We start from the raw sequence: 21,716 nt of genomic DNA on the forward strand, positions 1-21,716 counted from the left end.
TTAAAATTAAGAAGCTCCTCAGCAACTGCAATCTCGTTGTAGAACTGAGGCTGTGAGTGGTCAGGGGCTATGTATTTCCCACACTGTTGTACAGAATGGAAGGGTGGATCCTAAGCCAGGTCGTGTGCAGGAAGAGGTAGCCTTGGAAATATGGGTCTATTTGCAGATGTTATGTATCTTGTAGACTGAGTTAGGATTACTGAGGTGATATAAAGACTAAACAAGAAGTGGAAAGTCAAATTATAAAGAGCAAGTGATGGGGAATGAAAATTACAGGATCCTACAGGTGGTGATGAATAGAAATGTCTCAGGACAACAGTAACCTGGCCGAAGAAGAATCTGCTTGCTGAAGAAACTGAGAGACTGGTTCATGATGAGCACAATGTCTATTTTTCATGGTGCAGACTCAAAGATTGCAATAGCTATGATGATCATCTACCTTCAGAAGGCGACACAGCATGAGGTGGTGGTGGTGGTGGTGGTGGTGGATAATATTATGGAGGGAGCAAAAGGAGCATATGGCTCCTGTATTTCTGGGCTTCTCTAAACATTAATGTGTGTTGAGGCTTTGATGTTCCTTGCCTTGTGCTGCCCAATGACAACTTCAGTAGACTAGGGAGAGATATTCTTTGACTCAAGCTGCACCAGTGAGCCATGTGGTATCCAATGAAAACCTGAGAATGCTGGATGATGGTTTCTTTTCAAGTCCGTATGGAGTGACGCGTGGTGTTATAATATCTTGTTGCCTTTTTTCATACTTAGCTAAGCAGCAAACTTGAAACAAATTAATGCTACCCTGCAGAAAGAGGTGCCGGTTGTTAACGTTTAGAGAAGTCTAGTAATACTAATGTTTAGCTTCACATTTTGTAGAATTAATTATGATTGAAAATTATGTCAGCAATTATAGTTTTGTGATTTTGTTGTAGTAGTGGTTTTTTTAATTTGAAAAGTTGGTAAGTAGATGTTCTACTTGATGTGTATTTATACCTCTTTATTCTCTTTCAGTGACATATTCTACATTTATTTAATGTTTGTAGGATTGCTGTTGTGACAATGCCAATGGCTTTCTTGCAAATTACTGAATATTGCAAACTTTAGATTTGATTAAACTCATACCTATTTGTTACTTATAATTAAAGTAATTAGACATATTTTTATTTCTGTATTAATTCTTTGTGTTCAGGATTTCACACTTGGCATCAGCTCTTTATCCAAGTTGGGTGCTATTGGAGCTGCTGTGGAGATAGCAATAATTATCTACCTCATAGTTACTTCATTCATTGGGCTCTACACGATTCCTGTACTGTCTCGTGTACGTCCTCGTGTGGGGCAGACTCCATTCACACATATTGTTGCTAATTGTGCTCTGGTGCTGGTATTGAGCTCTGCTCTGCCTTTGCTGTCAAGGATACTAGGTGAGATTGTTTTCTGTTAAAGCGGTTATCATATTAAGTAATCATCTTTTTCTCCTCTCAGACATTTCATTTTCCTGCCTTCTATTCTTGGCATGGATTCATTTCTTCATGAATGTTTCCTGTATTTTAATATCTCATCCTTTAAAGTATACCCAGATACTCTACCTTATGCTTTCCAATTCATATTTTATTATTAAGTGTACATTTCATTATAATCATTCATATGAAGTACAGTGGGATCTCATTAGTATGTTCTTGAAGGGAGCCAAGAATTTGAACATCATAGGCAGGGAAACATGTTAACAAAAACACAAAATTTGGAATATATGAAATTTTAATTTAATAATACAACTTGCCTCACAATTGAACAAAAATATTTACACTAGTTTGAAATAAATATCTTTGGTTGATTGTGTTATTGCTTTTAATTTCAAAATTAGTGAAGTGACCATATTTACTCGTGTATTAGGCCCCCGTGGCTTTATGAAACAAAGAAAATGAAAAAAAAAAATCTTGCATAAAAGACCCCCCAATGTAATTTGTCAGAGAAGAACAATGATTGCAGATTATAAATTTCATTTTTTTGTCTGTCTTAAAGATGTACATGTCATACAAATTATTATAATTTTATTAAATACCACCTATTCAATTCATAATAAACTAATTAATAAATTAAATTGTTCACATGGTTCATGATTTGCTCCTTTTTGTGAGCATCATCAGCCAATTAACATTTACCCAAGGTTTAATAAGATCGTGAACATATTCTATTGAGCCAAAATATGCTTTGTAAGCATGAGTGACAAATTTTACAGATCATGTAACAATAAAAGTTCTCTCTTTAAGTTAAAACACATTTGTCTAAAATCTTAGTATTAACATTGTCCTTTAAACTTATGGGCGAAACTCATTTGAGATCTGGCTGATTATATTGATTCAGTATTTCTTGACTTGTGTAATAGTCCTTGAACCTTCATTGTAAATACCATTGTCTTATTCTCAATGTTACTAGAGCAACACTACTACAATATATATTGGCATAAATCCATAAATACATCAATCTTGTTTTGAATGAACTTGTTAGTAAAATGAAAACGTTCTGATGTGAAGTAGAATTTTAATGAACACCGTAATTATCTGAATTGAGCTTGTTGATATATCTGTAATACAATAAAAAATATGTTTAAGGCTTCGACTATAATTTTGTATAAACTTCTTATTGAAAGAATTATCACTTACCCTTCCTTCTGCTGCATAATTGTCTAGTGTTACACACAACCTTGTGACAACTATTTGTTGTTCCGTTTGCACTCCTTGCATTATATGAGTGAGTGTGAATGAGCTTGTGTTCTGGCGGGGAGTGGGAAGGGGAAGTGAAGGTAGGCGGTGAATTGATAGCTACAGTAGATGGTGGAGGGGGCTGCCTAGGAGTAGTAAGAGGAGGAGTTGAGTTTATTTGCATTAATAAGCTACTAACTTTTGTCGGATTAAAATGATTATAGAATTTATTTACTGTGTATCAGATTTAAGTACTTGTATTAATTTCAGTAATTGTACTAAAAGGGGGTTCTTTATTTCAGTTTTGTCATTTAGGTTTTGATTCTTGTTATATTGCTGGTCTAAATGAATGTATATATTTTCCAATTCCGTCATTTCTTTTCCCTTTTTTGCTCAAATTCTTAAATCCCTTTCAGTAGTTGTAAAACAGTGTCCAGTTTCTTGCATGTGAGCGCTCATTGCAGAATGTTTCTTGTGTTTTGCTGCATTTACATGTTCAAGATATCTTATCGGAAAGCTTCGGTCAGTTTGGCTAACATACGAATAATTGCACTTTGCACATGCAAGCCTATAAATTCCTGATCCTTGATATTTATTGTTATTTATTGTTATTGAAAAAATATTTCGGTTCTTTTTTTGGGTTTAGAAGGCGATGTTAACATCTCGTTTTTTGATGATATTAGTGACTTTGTTATGGCTGGGTTAGTAAGTGTAGAAGTTGCAGACTTGGATTTCTTATTTTTATCTGGTATGAGATTTGTGGCCAGTTTTATTTTCATGTTGTTAATGATCTTGTTAATCATCTCTATTTTATAACCTTTATTGAGTGCTAGGTCCTTTATAAAATTAAGTTCTTTCTTTAAACTCTTGTTTGCTAGTGGAATTTTTAGGACTCTGTAAACTAAACTTAAATGCTGCTTGTTTGTGAGAATTGGGGTGGAGTGACTCGTTCTTGATCGTTACTGGAGCAAACATAGGTTTTCTATAAATTTGGAAGTCAAATTTATTTTCTGCTCTCTTTATATTGATATCTAGAAAATTCAACAAATTGTTGCTTTCTTCCTCTTGAGTGAATTTTATGTTATCGTCTAGTCCAGCCCCGCGGTGTAGTGACTTGGTATATGGCTGGGTTAGTAAATGTAAAAGTTGCAAACTGCCTGTTGCCTGTAACCCGGTGGCGCCGGATTCGATTCCCGGCCGGGTCAGGGGTTTTTAATTGTAAATGGTTAATATCCCTGGCGTGGGGACTGGGTGTTTGTGTCATCCTTAACGTTCCTTTCCTCACATTCAACACCTTACGCTTCCGCCATTTACAAAATACACGCATGTTCCTCACATGTGGTGCAAGTAGGGGCAAAAGATCTTTGTAGGTTGATGCCCCGAACAAATAGCATTTCAAAAAAATGTTATTGTCTAAGTTATTTAAAAAATCTAAAATATTATCACTATTATTTAGTTTACTGTCTATTATGACAAACGTGTCATCCATGTATCTCGGCAAAAGGCGTAGTACAATGTTATTCAAAATTTTAACATGTTCCAAATGATCCGTATAAATGTTAGCCAGTATACTTGATGCAGGGTTGCCCATTCCTAAGCACATTTGATGATATATATTTTGATTAAATGTAAAGTAATTATTACTTTCTTCTCTTTTTTTTGCTAGTGGCTTTACGTCGTAGCGACACAGATAGGTCTTATGGCGACATGGGATAGGAAAGGCCTAGGAGTTGGAAGGAAGTGGCCGTGACCTTAATTAAGGTACAGTCCCAGCATTTGCCTGGTGTGAAAATGGGAAACCACGGGAAACCATCTTCAGGGCTGCCGGCAGTGGGATTCGAACCCACTATCTCCTGGATGCAAGTTCACAGCCGCGCGCCTCTAACCGCACGGCCAACTCGCCCGGTATAATTATTACTAAAAAAAAGAATCTCAATACATTAATGAATTCTTCTATTTCACACCTACTTAATTTGCTGTGACTGAATAAAGTTTTTTTTTCAAAAATTTAACATTTAGAAGTCTTATAAGTTAGGCTATTTATGCAGTTGATTATAGGTCGTATGGGTATGTTAACTTTTTGGACTTAGGGCATAGCTTTGGCTGTTGGTATCTTAGGGTTCATATTTATCAGTTTCTGACTCTCTAGTTCATTAAAGATCTTATTAAACCTTGGGTAAAGGTGTGAAGGTCGCGCTGTCGCTGCCATCACCACCACCGCCACCACTACCGTTGCAAGAGCTCGAATCCTAGTATCGTTAGTTCTAGAAACTGACCGTGGTGATTAAGATTTCATTTGGCACTTTTCCCTTCTTCAAAAGCAGTTTCAATCAGTTTACATTTACTAACAATCTTATTTAAGGACGACTGAGGCATGTTTAATTTCTGCACTAAATCCACATGCTTCATGTTTGGATTACAATCGACTTCTTGAAGCTTCACTGTTTATTACTTACCACACTTTCTTTCTCTCTATTACAAACACGTAGAGAGAGAGAAATTTATTAAAGAAGTAAATCATCCATCCTCCAGTGAGGGTGATCATTTGGATCTGGAATACAGTTTCAATTTCAATAAAGTTTAAAAATATCAAGAAATGAAAATTTAATCGTTGATGCTGTTGTCTTTTTTTTTTTGCCCAGGGTTAGTGGGGGAGGAATATAATCACGTTCTCAGGTACAGATGGAAATGAATGATTTTCAGAGAGTCCCTCAGTATCTGTATTACTATTTTTTCTAACTTGCAGAATGGAACTTCCAAGTTTTGTAGGAAGTTTGATGTCTGACTAGGGAGGGTGCCTCTTGCTCCGAATAGCAGGCCTCTGACAATCCACCGATCGAGAGGTATTTTATACTTAGATGAAAGGTAAGGCAAGCATGGAACATAAATAGCTTACTTTTCTAGGTCCACATCCTGAGCCTGATTAAGGTCTCTTTCAAAGTGAATGGTGGGATCTAAGACCATTGCATTAATGTCCTCTCTGTTGATGGCTACGGTGTCCACCCTCTGGTTAGAGTCATCGGTAGAGATGCAGTGAACCTCCTCGTGCACCTCCCATCCACACTGTCTCAAGCCTTGAGCAATCAACGTTCTTACATGGTGGTGGCGATGGTTGCACATTAGTTCAGTGCTCCGACGGAATCCCAGCACATATCCAAGGGTTTCTGTCTCGTTGCAGCCATTTTGGCCACAACGGGTTGTGTTGAATGACCTACCAGGAACCGACCTGACTGCGGTGAGGTTGCATGTCATCTTCACTGCATTTATGTATTCAGAAGAGGACAGAAGTGATTTATGAGTCATCCAGGAGTTTGCTTTTGGGCAGTCTGAATATAATATTACTCCTTTTTCTTTATGTGGTAGCTGGAACCATGACTGAAAAGACCAATTTCTCATAATTTCACGTAGTTTTCTTCCATCAGTCTTGGCGGAGGGGGGGACTTTTTTTTTTTTTTTAATGTCAAGTCTGTGGAGTGCCATATCTTGTTCTTCAGGTAACTTCCTTGCGTATGGTAGGTGAACGTCCTGAACATGGAGTAAGCGATTACAAGTATTGTAATGCTGTATATTTGCTTCGATAATGCCAAATTAAAATATGTCAACAACACTATAAAGCAAGCTTTCATCACTGAATGAATAGAAGTAGCTAGTCTTTGTTGTCACTATCAAGACCACATGCACTGCTGCTAAACTGATGATGAGACCTTGACTGTGTTACTGCACCAAACTAAAGCATTCAGTTACCGGGTGAGTTGGCCGTGTGGTTAGGGGTGTACATCTGTGAGCATTGCTGAAATACTGCAATCTCCCCTTTCCTGAGTTTCTTGTTCTGGAAAGTTGTAGGCATATCTGCTCTATTGAGACGCACAGTTTCAAACATACAAAATTGTTATCCTTTTTTCCTGATTCTTTCGTTGTTAAATTGAGTATTTATTGAAATACAATAACGGTGGTAACGATGAAAATAAGTTTTATGAACTGAACAATGAAATATAAGCTGCAGAAAAGTTCCTATCTTAAAATTCTGAGTATGCATGTGATATTATTTATAGGTCCATCTTTAACTCTCATATGAAATAGAGACAAAACATTTCAGCACTAAACAGTAGACACTCATTTACACTCAGTATTGAATAAGAAAGACATTGTGTATATGTCTGTGGCTGTGTGAAATGCCCTGAAACAAGGATCAATGGACAGTGCTATATCACACGCTGTACACATGTATCTGGGTTCTCTTCATACCTTCTTCCCTCTAGCATCACCACACTGGTACATATCCTGCATATCGTCATTGGGTTTTGCTTCTTATCAGTTGAAGGAGTCACGGAAAGAAAATGACCGTAAGTCGCATTGGAGTTGCTTTTGCTGATTGATGACCTGCTGCTTTAGGAGAAAATTCCTCTCTGTGGTGTAGAGTAATTTTCTCATTGACACTCATTGACACTCATTGACAGCCACATGAACATCAAGAGCATTCTTCTTTCCTCCATGCTTTTGAAAAGGACAAAAGCATTCAAAGAGATGAAAAAATGATCTTTATAGAACTTTTCCCTCTCTCTTCTGTGGCAGTGGGTTAGTAACATTTGTGTTGATCTACTTTATCAACACCCCCCCCCCCCCCCCGCCCCATTATTTCGTTATATGCGAACACAGATTGTGATTTCACAACTTCTTCTCTTTTCCCTCTCCTCTACGTCGATCCATTTGCGCATTATGGATAGTAGATAGGATACAGATGTCCCTTTTGTCTTTTTGTTGCAGCCATTTTACCTCCCTGAAATGCTGCAATCTCCCCCTTCTTGAGTTTCTTGTTCCAGGAAAGTTGTAGGCATATCTGCTCTATTGAGACACACAGTTTCAAACATATCTCTGCAATTGGTAATCAGAATGTCAGCTATTTGGGGAAAATGGTAATAATTATCCCCATTACACAGTACTCCATATTTGGCAGGGATTTCATGAGTGTCGTAACTTGTGAAGACATTGGTAGATGTTTGTAGTTGTCATCAAATTTAGAGCCCTTGCCTGTGTGTATGATTAGGGACCAAACATTACATGTAGCTGACTAACATAGCATGAATGTTTTCATACCAAATAAGCTTTCTTGAGAGGCAGATATTTGACCCAGTCCAATCGCCCGTTATCTAACAGTAAGCTTTTTCTCGATTGTCGCATCCCCTTCTGGGTCACACACAATTCTGTATTTAGTAGATATGTGACTCGCAATAGGCCATATTTTATTTAGTTTAGGTTGTGGATGATTTTTGTCAACATATGTACGATTGTCAGTAAAGTGGCCTACACTTTACTGACAATCGTACATAAGTTCACAACTCTCTAGAAAGGGAGAAGTTGTTAAGAAATTGATGTAGCTAATATAAGTTTCTTGGAACAGAACATTTGATATGTAGGTTTCTTTACAATGCTTTGCAGTAATGTTAGTGCACTAAAAATATATATCTTGTCAGTTGTTGTGTCCTTCCATTCCAGCGCATTAGTTTGTCTTGTGTATCTGATAGGCTGTCACCAAAATATGTATAATATCATCAGTGAACTGACTAATATAGTACATAACACACTACCTAGCTAGGTATTTACTTCAGGGTTAGCCTTGAAAGAAAAATGTGGTGAGGCAAGTGGTAGTGTACCAGAAGTATCAGTTTCGCATCTGTTTTGTGCTTGCGAGATGAGAGATGATCTTAAGCAATCACTTTCTTCTCGTGAACTGTCCTCACAAATTTTTTCAGAACTATCAGACTCACTATAACTCAGTGTCGAATTCTTCGTCACTCCATTTCCACATAACACAGAAAATACACTCAGTAATGTACAAAAAAGACATGTTTTTTTATTTGTGTGGCTGTGTAAATCACTGAAACAAGGATCAATGCACAATGCTACCTCACACTCACAACTGAAGATAAAAATAAATAAGGAAAAGCCATAAAAACAAGCTGGCTGAGTCACAGACCTACTACGATTAAGTTAGAAACATCTTTTGGTAAAAATAAGAGCCTGAAGGAATAATTTGATAAACATCTGACAGAGATACAAGCATGTTCATAAAAACCGGAAAACCTTAAAATACTAGAGATAGAAAGTTCATATTCACAGGACATGTGCATTAGTATGTTCTAAAGAAATTACTAGCATTTAAACTATGTCGGCCCTCAGGTTCAAAGTCCACATCGATATCTCGGCGTACCACCACTGTATAGATAAGAAATGTGTTTTTCCACCATTCAGTACACAATTTATTTTAATAGATTAAGCTAGTACCGGTTTTGGCTCTTTAACGGCCATCATCAGCTAGCACATGTTTTGTTTTAGCCATTAGACAATTCACAAGTTGTTATTGTATTAGGCATCCGGATGTCTAATGGGGGATGGAAATGTATACAATAGCATATAATTAAAATATCAGTAGTCAAGGTAAAAAGTTACAAATAGAACATGAGTATGTAAAACATATTAAAAACACACAGGCCACAATATATAACATTTAAAAAGTTTCAACACATTAAAATGGTACGTATAGGTAGACACTTGTTAAAATTTTCAATTCATGCTATATAGATTCCATTCTTCTGTCCTCTGTGCAGTTCCTTTGCTTCTAAGTTATGTTGATTTCAGTTGCGTAAGGTAATCTTCGAGAACATTTTGAAACTGGTGTACGTCTTATTGATATGGGCCTTTGTCATGAAGAAATTTTGTTATGTTATATATCCCAACTTGTGATATACTATGGCAAGTTTCAATATAGCAAACAGCAGGTCTCGAGCTTGTATTTAGAAGTAGTCGGTGGCAACACCTCTCTCGTCTGTGTTTGTTCTTGTAGTCTGTAAAGATAGGTGATATAAGTATGCCGGTAGTGTGTGTATGAAGGAATGCCTAGTGTGTGTATGGAAAGAGTACTTACTATAGTTGTTGTGGAAGTCTTGTGCCGATGTGTTTGAAGGCTTGTTGTGTTCTACTGCGAGTGCGTCTGGGGCTCATATTAGCTGTGGAGGGGAATGTAGGTGGAGGGGAAGAAAGAGTGGCCGTTGGAGAAGTAGGGGCGGGGTCAGGCTTGTGATTCGTTGGTTTGTTAGAGCGTGTGTTTACTATTTTGGGGTAATCATTCTTTAATGTCGGAATGGCTTTGTCAAAAATGATGCTGGTTTTTTCATTAATATCATTAATGTTATGATTGGGGTTGGCGTATTGGTCTAAAGAAATGTAGAAATCGTTGGTTATGTTGAGCAGGGGGCCCTTGGAGTTTATATTTAGTATCGTCATGTCGTTATTGATGTTTGTGAAACTATGCTTGGATTCTTCTACATGTTGGCCTATTGATGAGAAATGGTTATGTTTTACTGCATTTATATGTTCATTGTAGCGGATGGTGAAGTTTCTGCCTGTACGTCCTATGTAACTTATGTCACAGTTGTTACATTTGATACGGTAGACACCTGATTGGTTGTATTTATTGTTATTATTGACTGTTTTAGTGTTATGTATAATGTTGGTACTATTGTGTGTGGTTTAGAATACTGTTTTTATGTTGTGCTTCTTGAAAATATTATAGTATATATGTGGGTGTTGTTAAAGGTAAATAGGGCATAGTCTTTTTTGGGTTTGGCTGTTTTTGCTAATTTAGTTCTAGGTTGTGATTTTATTTTGTGAATGATTTTGTTGACCATTTCTTTGCTGTATCCGTTGTGTTTAGCTATGTCGTGGATTAACTTCAATTCATTATTTTGGTCTTCTGTTGTCATTGGGATGTTAAAGGCTCTATAAATCATACTATAATAGGCTGCTCTTTTTTGTGTATTGGGATGAATGGAGTCATTTTTTATGGTATTTGAGGTGTGTGTGGGTTTCCTGTAGATCTTGTAAGATAAGTGGTTGTCGTGTCTGGTTATTGTTAAGTCTAGGTAATTTAGTGTACGGTTATTTTCGGTTTCTTTGGTGAATTTAATTTGGGGATCTAGAGTGTTAAGCTTGTCTAGTATAGTTTGTGCGTCAGTGGATCTATTATCTAAATCTACGAAGACATCGCCAACAAATCTGCACCAAAAATGTATATTATCTATTTCTTTGATTGACGTGTGTTCTAAGTTATCTATATATATTTCTGCTAATATTCCGGAGGCAGGAGACCCCATAGGTAGGCCTTGTTGCTGATAAATGGTATTGTGAAATCTGAAATAGTTATTGTTTATGGCGAATTCAAGTAAGTTTATGAATTCGTTTATTTCTAAGGTGCTCAAGTTGCTATTGTTTTTTAGGTTAGATTCTATTATTTTGATTGTTTGTTTAACAGGAATGTTAGGGTACATATTTATTATGTCAAATGAAGCAAGGGTATGGTGTTGTTCGATCTTTAGCTCTTTGGTTCTGTTGCAGAAATCTATTGAGTTTAGTATTGTTTTGTTTGCTAAAAATGTATAGTGCTTTTTTAAAAATTTTTTGATGAATTGCAATAATTTGTAGGTTGGACTGGCTCTATAGTTTATAATTGGTCTCATAGGTACGTCTTCTTTATGTATTTTTGGGTAGGCTTTCGCAGTCGGTAATTGGGGGTTCATTGTTATGAGTTTAGCAGATTCAGTTTCGGTGAGAAGAAAGTGTGTGTTTTTAAGTAAAATTTTTAAATTCCTTTGTATGTTGTTGGTTGGATCTCGGCGTTTAATAGAAAAAGTATTGTCTTGGAAACATTTTTTAGTCTTTGTTATGTATTCATTTTTATCCATAATGACCGTAGTGTTGCCTTTGTCGGCCTTCGTTACTAGTAGATTGTTCTGTTTTATTTTATTTTTAAGTTTGTTTAAGTTTGATCTATTGGTGGTATTCATGTTTGGGTTATTATTGTGGATGCTATTGATGTATTGCGGGATCTTTCTACTGATTTTGTGTCTCACTTCGTCTCGTATGTCATATGGGATCTTTTGTAAAGCAAGTTCTGTTTCGGTAATGGTAGTTATAATATTCTGGTAGGATGATGCATTACCCCAGTTGTGTTTGGGTCCCCTGTTCAATATATCCGTTTCTACGTCGTCAGATACGGTTTGCGTAAGATTTTTTATAGGCGGATGGAATTTATGTTGGGAATCCTTGTTAGGAAGAGAGGGATCTTTGTTTTGGATTATGGTTAGTGGTTTTGGTTTACTTTGTTGTTGTTTCAGTGTTTCCAGTTTTTTGTTTAGTGTGTTTTGTTTCTTTATGGCTAAGTCTTCTATTTTTTCTCTGGAAATTCGTTGAAAGTAATTCCGAAAGCTGTGTGGGAGTTCATGGGATGCTTTCAGGTGTGTTGAGTAAAGTTCATTATTAAGGTGTTGTTTCTTACGATATAGGAATTTTATTTCTTCTTTTAACTAAATTTCATTAGTCCTGTTTTGTGTTTTGCGTGTCTGAGCAGTTCGTCTGTGTTTATTATTGTATTTCTGGAGAAATTTCGGTGTTAAGTTGTTTGAAAGGCATTCTTTCAAAAAGGCAATGCTTTTGGTTGTGTTCATTAGTTTAATTTTCAAGTTGTGATATTTAAATGCCTTACGTTTTTCCTGGTTGGCAACGGCCACTCCTTCTTCCCTTCCACCTACATTCCCCTCCACAGCTAATATGAGCCCCAGACGCACTCGCAGTAGAACACAACAAGCCTTCAAACACATCGGCACAAGACTTCCACAACAACTATAGTAAGTACTCTTTCCATACACACACTAGGCATTCCTTCATACACACACTACCGGCATACTTATATCACCAATCTTTACAGACTACAAGAACAAACATAGACGAGAGAGGTGTTGCCACCGACTACTTCTAAATACAAGCTCGAGACCTGCTGTTTGCTATATTGAAACTTGCCATAGTATATCACAAGTTGGGATATATAACATAACAAAATTTCTTCATGACAAAGGCCCATATCAATAAGACGTACACCAGTTTCAAAATGTTCTCGAAGATTACCTTACGCAACTGAAATCAACATAACTTAGAAGCAAAGGAACTGCACAGAGGACAGAAGAATGGAATCTATATAGCATGAATTGAAAATTTTAACAAGTGTCTACCTATACGTACCATTTTAATGTGTTGAAACTTTTTAAATGTTATATATTGTGGCCTGTGTGTTTTTAATATGTTTTACATACTCATGTTCTATTTGTAACTTTTTACCCTGACTACTGATATTTTAATTATATGCTATTGTATACATTTCCATCCCCCATTAGACATCCGGATGCCTAATACAATAACAACTTGTGAATTGTCTAATGGCTAAAACAAAACATGTACTAGCTGATGATGGCCGTTAAAGAGCCAAAACCGGTACTAGCTTAATCTATTAAAATAAATTGTGTATTGAATGGTGGAAAAACACATTTCTTATCTATACTTTGAATCTGTCAATACGGAAATGAAATTTATAAATAATAGTACCACCACTGACCGGTAAAATATGTGTGCGCCTCTCGTTGTCGCTATAAACCGAAGGTTATGGATCAGCGTGACTTCAGCTGACATGCAGGATGCCTCGCATATGTATGCGAGAACCGTACCATCGAATGAATGAGTTTGAAAGAGGGTGCATTATTGGCATGAGAGAACGTGATTCATCCATCCGGGAAATTTCTGCTCTTGTGGGACGAAGTGTGTTGGCAGTGCAGCGGGTGTGTACAGAATGATTCACAGAAGGCCATAAAGCATGATGAGATGGGTCTGGTTGCACCACCCAGACCACTCTCCGAGAAGATCGGAACTCATCCAATTGACATTGCAGGACAGATCTGTGTCCTCCTCGGCTCTGGCGCAACAGTGGAACAGTGTAACTCATCGTACACTATCAGGAATGACAGTCCGTCGCGGTTGATTATGGTCCGGGTTACTGGCAGGTCGTCCACTTCTCCACCTACCTTTGACTAATGTGCATAAACATGCTAGACTGCAATGGTGTATGGAACGATGTTACTGGGGACAGGAATGGCAGCAGATAGTGTTTTTGGATGAATCCAGGTTCTGTTTATTTGAAAATGATGGCTGCATTATGGGTCGCTGCAGACAGGGAGAGAGGTATCACATTGACTGCATTCGCGCAAGACATACAGCACCAACTCAAGGCCTTATGGTGTGGGGTGCTATTGGGTACAACCACAAATCACAGTTGGTGCGTGTCCAGGGCACTGTGACCAATTTGACCTATGTGAATGACGTCCTGCGACCTGTAACCCTACCCTTTCTGCATGACGCCCCAGACACCATATTTCAGCAGGACAATGTGCGACCACATGTTGCTGCACGAAAACGCACCTTCTTCTTGTCACAGGATGTCAGACTGTTGCCCTGGCCTGCCCGATCACCGGACTTGTCGCCAGTCGAAAATGTGTAGGATATGGTGAACGACGGGTGCGGCGCTGTGACTCAATGCCAACCACCAAAGATGAACTGTGGAACCAGGTGAATGCAGCATGGATGGCTATACTCCAGGACTCCATTCGTGCCTTATACATGTTGATGCCATCACAATAAATAAACTTTTTATGTCCCCCTATTCAGTACAATAATAATGTTGTTATATAGATGCAATTACTACATACTAATTATATACAATACTAGTTTCGACGCATTTTTTTGCGTCATCTTCAGCTGTACAAAGAAATGGAAAATAGGCAAATTATATATAAAACTCACGACATACCTTAAATTGTGCATAATATAAAACTCAATGAAATCTACAATAAAAACAATGCCACATAATAAAAACTTCATTAAGTTTGATGTGCAGTTTACATTAATAAAACATTTTGTGTGTATTCAACTACGGTACATAAACTGCAGAGTCAGTGTTACCATAAGAGATGATTCGGCACACCCACAAGCCCAAAAAAGAGCTACATACATTAGTCTAGTAGATCGTGCTTTTAGAATCCCAATGTCTAAAGCTGACTTAAACAAGGAGTTGAATACCATCCGCTTTATAGCTTATGCTAACGGCTATAAAGGTTCTTTCATCAAACGCATAATCAGTAAGATTAGACATCGTCCGCAAACCACGCTTAGCAGAGATAAACCCAGCCACAATTCATGTTCAACCTTCACAGTTAATGACAACATTTATAAAGACACTAATATATTTATAAAAAGAATAATGTAAAGATATCTTTTCGTACTGATAACAGGAGTACTGAGGTCTTACATAATGCAGCCACTATAAATAAATCCAACCCTTACCTCAGATCAGTAGTATATAGATTTCAGTGCAATGATTGTGGCAGCGCCTATCTGGGGCAAACTGGGCGCAACTTCAAGATAAGATATGCTGAACATGTTAATGCCGTGAGATACAATAGATTCTCTGCCGTAGGCCAACATGTCCATGAATTAAAACACAATTTCACAAGCTTGGAGCAAGATATTCAAATACTAGAGACTAAGTAAAGGACCATTGCTGGATGCTACTGAATTATGTTATATCCATCTAGACCAGTATTTCAATGCAAATCTCAACCTAAATGATATATCCGAGACACTGAAAGTTCTCTTTGATTTCCTTATAGCATTTTTCAAAAATGTTCAAATTCCAAACAAGAATTTAATTTTACGTGTTATACACAACAAGTTTTTCCAACATTCATTTCGTAGTCCACGCCCACCAGATCCCGTCCACACGCCCTGCTTCGGCCTACCCGTATTGTCCCTGCCTTGTTCTGTCCAGATATGCATACCTGACTCAAGCTGTTCCTTGTTTACTGCATGTTACTTGCAATACGATTGGTCTACGGCCGTATGAGGTGAGTCTTGCATACATTTATATTATTGAGTAGAGCCTCAACACTTTCCGCTTCGAATCGTTAACAGTGGTTTTTTATTTATTTTGCACAGGTTCCACATTTGAACTGAGAAACATAGATCTTATATACACCTTAAGGAGCTATTCATATGTTTCCACCTCATAGGCCTTAGACATAAAAGAATTCTGTCATACCTGAATTTTATCCAGCAATATTTACGATTTTTAAGATGACTCTGCAGTTTATGAACCGTAGTTGAATGGACACAAAATGTTTTATTAATGTAAACCGCACATCAAACAATGAACTTACTACTGTATGTCCACAGGGACATCATTCAACTTGAGAACTGTTCAGTATATGTTTGACTCGCAAGTCTTCTACTTGCGCAATAAGTTTTTATTATGTGTCATTGTTTTTATTGTAGATTTCATTGGGTTTTATATTACGCACAATTTAAGGTATATCATGAGTTTTATATATAATTTGCCTATTTTCCGTTTCTTTGTACAGCTGAAGATGATGCAAAAAAATGCTTTGAAACTAGTACTGTATATAATTAGTATGTTGTAATTACATCTATATAACAACATTATTATTGTATTGAATAGGTGGACATAAAAAGTTTATTTATTGTAATTCTTAGTTCAGTGCAGATAAAAAATGAAAAATCTTACGTTAACTAAATCGATCCCATCAAGCATGGAACAAGTTAACAGTGCCCATGGAGGACCCAGTGCTTACTAGACATCAGGACACATGCTGAACCTAGGTGACTGAAATGCTAATCGTTTCTGCAGAACATACTAATAATCACGTCCTGTGTATATGAACTTCCTATCTCTAGTCTTTCATGTTGTTCTGTTTTTTTTTTATGAACATGCGTGTAATAAGAAACAACAAGAAACAAGTATATTCAAGCTTTTAAATTCAGTACCAATCAGTTAACGACATTCACGAGTTCACTCTAGATTTCATGTTGAGAGGATAAAGCAGCATTTTTCAGTAACTGAATGCCAATTGTTCAAATACCATACAATGCAAAGCAGTACATATTTTTAAAAATTCACATGTAAATATATGAAAAGTAAACTTAAGTGAGAATAAAACTTGAGAATAAAATTAAAAACCTGAACCAGTAATACCATCCTCATTGTTATTTAAAAAAAAAAAAAAAAATTGCAAAAAAGTAGTAGCTGAAGAAAAGTTAGAAATATTCATCCAGGAAGTAAGAAAGATTTGTGCTATGGGAAGAAATTATTATAATTTGGAATTATAAGGAATTGTAGGAATGAAATGGTGAACACAGGATTTGTGAAGGATAAAGGAGTAGTAATACGGATAAAACCAGAAGAGATAATGAACAGATAGATAGATAGATAGATAGATAGATAGATATATAGATAAAGCCTTTATTTTCTGTGGCGAAGTTAGGGCTCTTGGCCCTTTCTTACACTTAACCACACACATATTATTATTATTATTATTATTATTATTATTATTATTATTATTATTATATTAAGTTGTTTTGCTAGTGATTTAATGTCGCACTAACACATTGAATGTTTTCGGTGGCAAGGATAGAAAAGGGCTAGGTTCGGGAAGGAAGTGGCCGTGGCCTTAATTAAGGTGTGAAAATGGAAAAACTAGAAGGATCATATTCAGTGCTACCGATGGTGGGATTTGAACCCACTATCTCTCAAGTGCAAGCTAACTCGCTCGGTACGGATATTTCAGTGACCTGCTGAACGTGAGAAACCAGACATGGCGAAGGTATCCAGGCAGCAGGAATAGAAGAAGAAACAGGGAAGGAATGAGATATTACAATGAGAGAGGTGCAACGGGCAGTTAAAAAGATGAAGATGGAAAAAGCTGTGGGAATAGATGAAGTGGGCATAGAAATGAGCAAGGCTGCAGGGCTAGAGGGACTCCAGTGGACTGTTACAATATTCAAGTGTGCGTGTGTGTATATATATATATATATAGAGAGAGAGAGAGAGTGTTTTTTTTTTTTTTTGGGAAAAGATAGGTTATAATACCCAATATTGTAGTAACTACTGAGGAATCACCATCATACTGAGCTCAATAGCTGCAGTCGTTTAAGTCCGGCCAGTATCCAGTATTCGGGAGATAGTAGGTTCGAACCCCACTGTCGGCAGCCCTGCAGATGGTTTTCCGTGGTTTCCCATTTTCACACCAGGCAAATGCTGGGGCTGTACCTTAATTAAGGCCACGGCTGCTTCCTTCCCACTCCCAGTCCTTTCCTGTCCCATCGACGCCATAAGACTTATCGACGTAAAGCAACTAACTAGCAATCACCATCATCTCCCATGTTGTCAAGATAATGGAAAGCATAATTCGAGAAAAGATGGAAAATCAGTTACAAGAGGAACAATTTGGATTCAGAAGTGGAACCCATTTTCAATCAGAGACAGATCATGGAAAAGCTCTGGGAATATGGGAAGGATATAGTAGTGACTTTTATTATAGACCTAGAAAATTCATATGGCAGCATCCCCAGAACAAAAGTTTGGGAAAACTTGACATGTAGGAGTGATAACAATGATAAAAGCAATACCGTATAAATGATAACTGTTGCAGTTGTGTGAAGACAACAGTGGTTAGAACAGAATGGTTTGGAATTGTGTTGTCATGTTTTCTGTTCATGATGGCGATGGATGCCATTGTAAAGGCAGCAAGGGAAGATTATAGAGGGGAAAGAATGTAATGATGTTTGCAGATGATGGTGTGATCTGGAGAGAAGATGAGGAGGTGGTACAACAACAGCTGAATGTACTGAACAATGGAGATTGAGGATCAACATGAAGAAGAGCAAAACAATGATGTTGAGTAGAGGAAGTAAAACAGGAAATGGAGCTATCAAAATTGGAGGTAAGGAACTGGAAATAGGACACTTAAAATACTTGGGAAGTGAACTGAAAAAAAATGGAAGACTGAATATGGAGATTAGTAGAAGAATACAATTGGAGAAAATGTTTTTATTACCAGATGCTGAGATTAATAAGGAATAAAGAAGTAATGAAGGCTAAAGAAGTAATGTACAAGAGATATTACTTATCTATCATGACATGCACCCAAAACCTGGACAATGACTCAGAGAGAAAGAGTACAGGCAGCTGAAATGAAATTCATAAGGAGTATGGTACAGAAGACAAGGAGGAATAGAGTGAGAAATAAAGACATACGAAGAGAGCTAAATGTGCAAAAAGTAAATGACAAACTGGAACAGAAGAGATTAAGGTGGTTTGGACATGTCAAGGGGATGATGATAATGATGACTTTATTTACAGATTTATTATTAAACTATATTTTGGAATTTCATCTCACAAGTATTTATGTTGCCTCATTACTCTCCCCATTTGTTTTGGGAAATAGTCCTTAAATTTGTCCCTTTATTGCTGTGCACTTAGTTTGGTTCTCCTTGCCATCCTTTGAAGGTTGAGTTTCATGATAATTTCTCCATGATCCCGGAGTTACCTCCGCAGTGTCCGTATTTCCAACATAATAACTCCCAGGTGGTAAAGGAAGTGCTGAAGCTCCATATTCCTCCGCAAGCACATGCCATCACAACAATTAACTTTTTCTGGTTTTATTTCCATTGGAGATCAGATTGTGCAGAATACACTCGCTAACAAGCCAAATACATTATCTGTAATATTTGTGCTGTGGATAATCTATAATTTAAAACACTTTTAGGGGTTCTTTTTCTAAATCGGGTGGACTTTAGAATGTTTTCTACGAGCGGGAAAAACGCACAAGAGTAAAAGATGGAGGGTCATATCTTCCTGGTAAGGAGTTCTGGGTCAGGGATGCTAAGCTTCTTGTTTAACAAGGCCTTACCAAAAGGACGTATGACTAAAATTACCACCATCAGGGATCGAACCTTGGCATCTGATACGGATATATAAAATAATAATACTGTGTGTTGGATTTACATCCCACTGATGGCATATGTATGGTTTTTGGAGATGCCAAGGTTCCAGAATATTTCCCACAGAATTTCTTTTATGTGCTGGTAAATCTACTGATACAAGGTTGATGTATCTGAGCACCTTCAAATACCACCAGACTAAGCCAGGCCTGCCTGCCTTTTTTAGGTTCAGAAGGCTTGAGCTACTCAGCCCAGTGGATATATACATTTCTGTTTTGAGCATCCATAGCAAAAAGAACAACACTAATACCTTTTAATTGTTAAAGTTTGTATTTCTGCTGTGAGGTGGATTCTGGATAACAATATGCTTACAGTCTATCACTGCTAAGCAGTTAGGAGAATTCCATCTGTGAAAGAAATCTCCTTGAACATCTGCATCACTGAACAGTTCAAAACACAGTGAATCATGTAAAGCTGCATTTAGGCTTGTAACAGAAGTTGGTCAGTCTTTAGCAAGATGTTTTTAATGTTAATCATAAAAACATGTCTATTAAAAGTACAATAAAATGAAAACTGGTTTGAAGGCCAAATTATTTAAAATTGTCCAGCTCCTTGCCTGAATTGACAGCGTGGTAGCCTTTGATTCATAGGTCCCTGGGTTTGATTCCTGACCTGGCTGCGGATTTTAACCTTGTTTGGTGAATTTCTGTAGCCTGAAGACTGGGTGTTAGTGATCATCTTAATATACATCGTCTCTTACATACAACATACCTCACTACTAACCACCACAGAAACACACTCCACATTTCCGAGCAAATTTCAACAATCTTGCTTCGACAGTATTCCTGGGAAATGCATTGCCGGAAAATATTGAGGCAATTTAGTACACATGGCTAAAGTGAGCAATTTCTGTTACCCATCTAAACATACCATTATATGATTCACTTTGTTATGAACTGTTCAGTGATGCAAAACTGTACAGTAAAATGAAAACTGGTTTGAAGGCTGTACGTGATCCTTCTGTAATTTGCACCTTAGTGTGTTTTAATATAAGAAATTGGTAATAGCTGCTCATCTGTGCTCATCTTCATTAGATTTGACAATGTATGTTGTGTTTTCTGTAGGTATCACAAACTTTGATCTCCTGGGTGACTTTGGCAAGATTCGCTGGTTGGGCAACTTCAAGATTGTGTTGTTATACAATGTGGTTTTCGTAGGGAGTACCACACTCTGCTTGATTAATAAATTCACTGCAACGGTGAGGAGAGATCTTTGGGCCCGGTAAGTAAAGCGCGCATTTAGGTATCATGAGTTTATGCTGCACGAGATATTCTCTACTGAGTGAGGAGTAAGCTTGCTTTCAGGATATTGTAGGAGTGGAAGACTCACATGGAAGGATTGTTAATAAATGAACTGTATTTCTGTTCCAACAACAATTTTATTTGCTAAACTACGTATTTACTTGCGCATTAGACCCCTCCCCCCCCCCACTTTTACAGCCAAAAATAATAAAGGGAGGTCCAATATGCGATAACCTCAAAATTTTGTGCAGCGAACACATGACTTCTAGGTTATAAAGAGATATAAATTATATGTATAAACATTCTATACTATTATTTAACAAACTTAGAATGTATTTAAGTTATAGTGGCTATTTTCGTCGAAAGGCAGTATTTCTAAACGTAAAAAGACAAAAAATGGTGAACACGACTTCTAGGCCTACGGTGCATATAAATGTCTGTTTTAGTTACTCATATCACGTCATTCGTTACATCTCATTGATTCCTCTGGTGAGGTTGACGTCAGGAAGGGCATACGGCCGTAAAAATTCTACCGCACCATATCATTTTATTGTACGTTTACTTTTTCTGATATCTTCACGTTCCTAGCGAACTCTAGTACCTATCAACTATTACTCTTTCCCATCATGTGTCGTTACCACTATGTAATCCTTCTCTATTCCGACGGATGGCGTCTTATACGATAGGATAGGTCAAAGCATTTCTTTTTGCCCCGTCTTGTGGGATTATCTTTCTGATGGATTTTTTTGAGATCTTTTCGACTTTCGACTTGAAAAGATGGAAGGATTCGATTTTCAAGTCACCTTTATGGCTTATAGAAGATATTTTAAGAAATTCAAGATGTCCTTGTAAACATCTCAGCCTTTTGTGTATGCTGTTTGCTTATGTAGTCAAGGTATTTAATTTTCTTTAATCTTCTTTTAGTTAGGTTAGAAAGGCTTCCCTCATTACGTGTTTTTCTGTTTTATTCGTGTGCTAACCTTGATTTTCTTTTACTGATCCACTATGTTTATTTTGAGAATAGAAGGTAACACTGATTCATGTGTGTGTA

The 21,716-nt window shown here is 37.1% G+C and overlaps 1 protein-coding gene across 3 annotated transcripts in view; it reads left to right on the forward strand.

The window, feature by feature from the left end:
• The window catches only part of lili (LMBR1-like protein), a 303,462-nt gene that overhangs the window by 221,455 nt on the left and 60,291 nt on the right, over positions 1-21,716 (forward strand). For all 3 annotated transcript variants that reach the window (XR_010858636.2, XM_067137919.2, XM_067137920.2), the window contains exons 9-10: positions 1,184-1,415; positions 20,489-20,645. Coding sequence is in view for 2 of the 3 variants with exons in the window: in XM_067137919.2 (XP_066994020.1) it covers positions 1,184-1,415; positions 20,489-20,645 (389 nt within the window). In the remaining variant the exon portion in view is untranslated. The remainder of the gene's footprint in view (positions 1-1,183; positions 1,416-20,488; positions 20,646-21,716) is intronic.

Source organism: Anabrus simplex, chromosome 1 (genome assembly GCF_040414725.1).
Source record: "Anabrus simplex isolate iqAnaSimp1 chromosome 1, ASM4041472v1, whole genome shotgun sequence".
NCBI lineage: Eukaryota > Metazoa > Arthropoda > Insecta > Orthoptera > Tettigoniidae > Anabrus > Anabrus simplex.